This window comes from Phytophthora infestans, genomic scaffold (genome assembly GCF_000142945.1).
Source record: "Phytophthora infestans T30-4 supercont1.138 genomic scaffold, whole genome shotgun sequence".
Classification (NCBI taxonomy): Eukaryota; Oomycota; class Peronosporomycetes; order Peronosporales; family Peronosporaceae; genus Phytophthora; species Phytophthora infestans.
This window is the reverse complement of record NW_003303621.1, coordinates 87,884-90,370: the sequence shown is the minus strand read 5'-3', so window position 1 is coordinate 90,370 and position 2,487 is coordinate 87,884. Positions and strand designations below refer to the sequence as shown.

Sequence of the window (2,487 nt, the reverse complement as noted above, 5' to 3'; positions counted from 1 at the left end):
AAGGAAAGCGAGCCAAAGCAGCCAGCTTTCCATGATCGCTGCACCTATTCATCATCCTTGTCGTCGTCGTCGTATTCCACCATAACATCGCACTGACAACAGGAAATACGACGGCCAAAGCGGTCTTAATCTGGGCGCGCCACTGCAATCTAGTTAGCGCTATCAGTGCTTTGAACGTTATCGTAAGGATACGCTAAGCGGCATTTACATGAATTGCACACGGTCAAAACTTTAAGGCATCGGCAGCGCCTCGTTCTCCATTTCGAACAGGTGGCTGCTCCTCGAGGCTGCAATGAAAAGGTTCATCGATTAAACAGTCAGTAAATAATTGTGCAGACGCGCAACCAGCCTTCCGATGCAATGGAATGACAAATCGGCGTTGGTATGGAGCCAACCGATCTTGTCAAGTCCATCTTAGTGTACCTTTCAGTCGTGAAGAGTGCAAGCCTCGCTGATATCCGCAAAGGTTCGAGCCTCGCTGATCATCGAAAATCTCCGAGCTATGTATTGTACCCTGACACCCGCCTCACGAGAAGAAAGAGGCGATCTCTATCGCTCGCACGCAGCATCTGTCGGTATCGCCTACTAGCGTGCCTTAGCACCCGCCACATGAGAAGAAAGAAGCGATTAATATCGCTCGCACGCAACACCTGTCGGTCCTTTCTCATTAGCGCGAGCTTGTCGTGTGAAAGGAATGGAGACACAATACTTAGAGATACGTGGGAGGCAATAGTTCGTTTCTTTGTTGATGTTTATTCCCTTACGATTGGCCGAATTAAGATCTAGTTCGCAGAATTGCAGAGTACCAGATTGCGGTAGGGTTGATGAAAACATCTTAGTTTCAGTAACAGCTGGGATGTCCATTCACCTTCTTTTGCAAAAAAACTACAGCTTGTACCATTTGAGTAAGGCCAGAGATTAATATTGTTAGTGCTGCAGACTTTTTATAAACCACTAGTTGCAAATAATCGATAGGTTGCAAAAATATCGTATATTCTGGGTAACGTAAAATGAGTTCAAAAGTTTCATGTTGGTTGACGCCGTCAATATGACCTGGTCAAGCGACCGGTTTCGATTTATGTGAAGATCCCTGCTACTTATGGTTCGCTTTCTCTAAACGTTTAAAACACACACCAAACGGAGAGCATACGAGACCCGCGCAGCAGTGAGAGAGTCGTGCGAGCATGAGTGAGCAGGCTGACAATAACAAATAGGAGCGATCGGCAGCAGGTCTTTGGTAGTGTATAGAGCAGATGCTGCAGCTTTGCAACGGCAGCAGGAGATGATTATTTACATGCATGAAAACATTACGAATAGCGATCCTTTTGTCATAGCGTCTTGTGAGCTTATCACAATTGTTGCGCTTTTTAAGTTAAGGATGCAAGCATACGTTCGGTACGGTGAACACGATGTGGCGTACGATTAAAGTTTAGCTGTACATGCATACGTAGAGAGTTTGACATCGTCGATTTTCCTTTCAAAGAGCGGAAACAGTGTGGATTATTTAATTCAAGAGTGTTGTCCCAGTCCCCTAGCTCAGCACGAGATATTATCAGCCAATGCCAAGCGCTAGTGCTTCGCAAAAGGAGCTGGGTCAATCACAATACTTTAACACACTGGATCTTAAAACTACATGCCGTGAAGATTAAGCTCTAAAAGAAATCTTGCAAAAATACTGGACATCGAAATGTTTTCTGTCCGTGGGAGTTGCTATTAATAACCATCACACGTCATATTCACAAGCGGATTGTGCGGCGGCGGAGCAGGGGCGGGCAATGCTCAAGCGCGAAGCTTTTGTGACCTTTGTGGTCTGTGCTTTTAGTTACCTGGTTCGGTATATCGGTATGTGTATCGCTGTGGAACGGAAATCCATACACGGGAATATAAGTGAGAAGGATAGACTAGACAATCGACCAAACACGCCACAGCAGAGTGGCATAAGCTAACCACGTTGGGTAGCCGGTACGGAATGCGCTATACTTACTTGACGCGGGTTTTGACCGTCCACTACAAGGCCTTTTGTCCATTCACAACAAGACGCGGGTTTAAGTCGCTATAATTCAGCTGCTTCGTGTCAAGATGGAACTAGACTACGTCACCTATATACAAACAATGATGTGGCATCACCGTTGCATGTGGTATCCTTCGAGGGGTTCTTCGTCGACAGCTAGTACGGACGTAAGTCGTTCGTGTTACGTTTCCCGCGCTCTCCGTTGAGAGCGTGGTGAGGAATCACCGGCGAAACATCAGGAGCGCCTAAAGTCAGACCAACCGTTTGATGCCGTACGTGCCGTATGCTTTACCGGATAAGTTTGAAACTGATGCATTTGTTGAAGCTAGTACTACTCGTCAATCCTAAGGAGAGCACAGCGGTAGCTAACCTAAGCAAATCCATGATGCATTTTTAGAAGTCCGCTTAGCAAGACTTATCTACTATGACGAACAACCACCTCAACTATCAGAGCGATATTCTATGCGTTTGAATCA

At 46.1% G+C, this 2,487-nt stretch overlaps 1 protein-coding gene across 1 annotated transcript; it reads right to left on the bottom strand.

The window, feature by feature from the left end:
* Positions 1-223: 223 nt before the first annotated feature.
* PITG_20361 (uncharacterized protein) lies at positions 224-569 on the bottom strand (the record flags this gene model as incomplete). The annotated part of the gene is made up of 2 exons (XM_002895718.1): positions 224-287; positions 514-569. The coding sequence occupies 2 exons, from the start codon at positions 567-569 to the stop codon at positions 224-226; spliced, it is 120 nt and encodes a 39-aa protein (XP_002895764.1).
* Between the last annotated feature and the right edge of the window lie 1,918 nt (positions 570-2,487).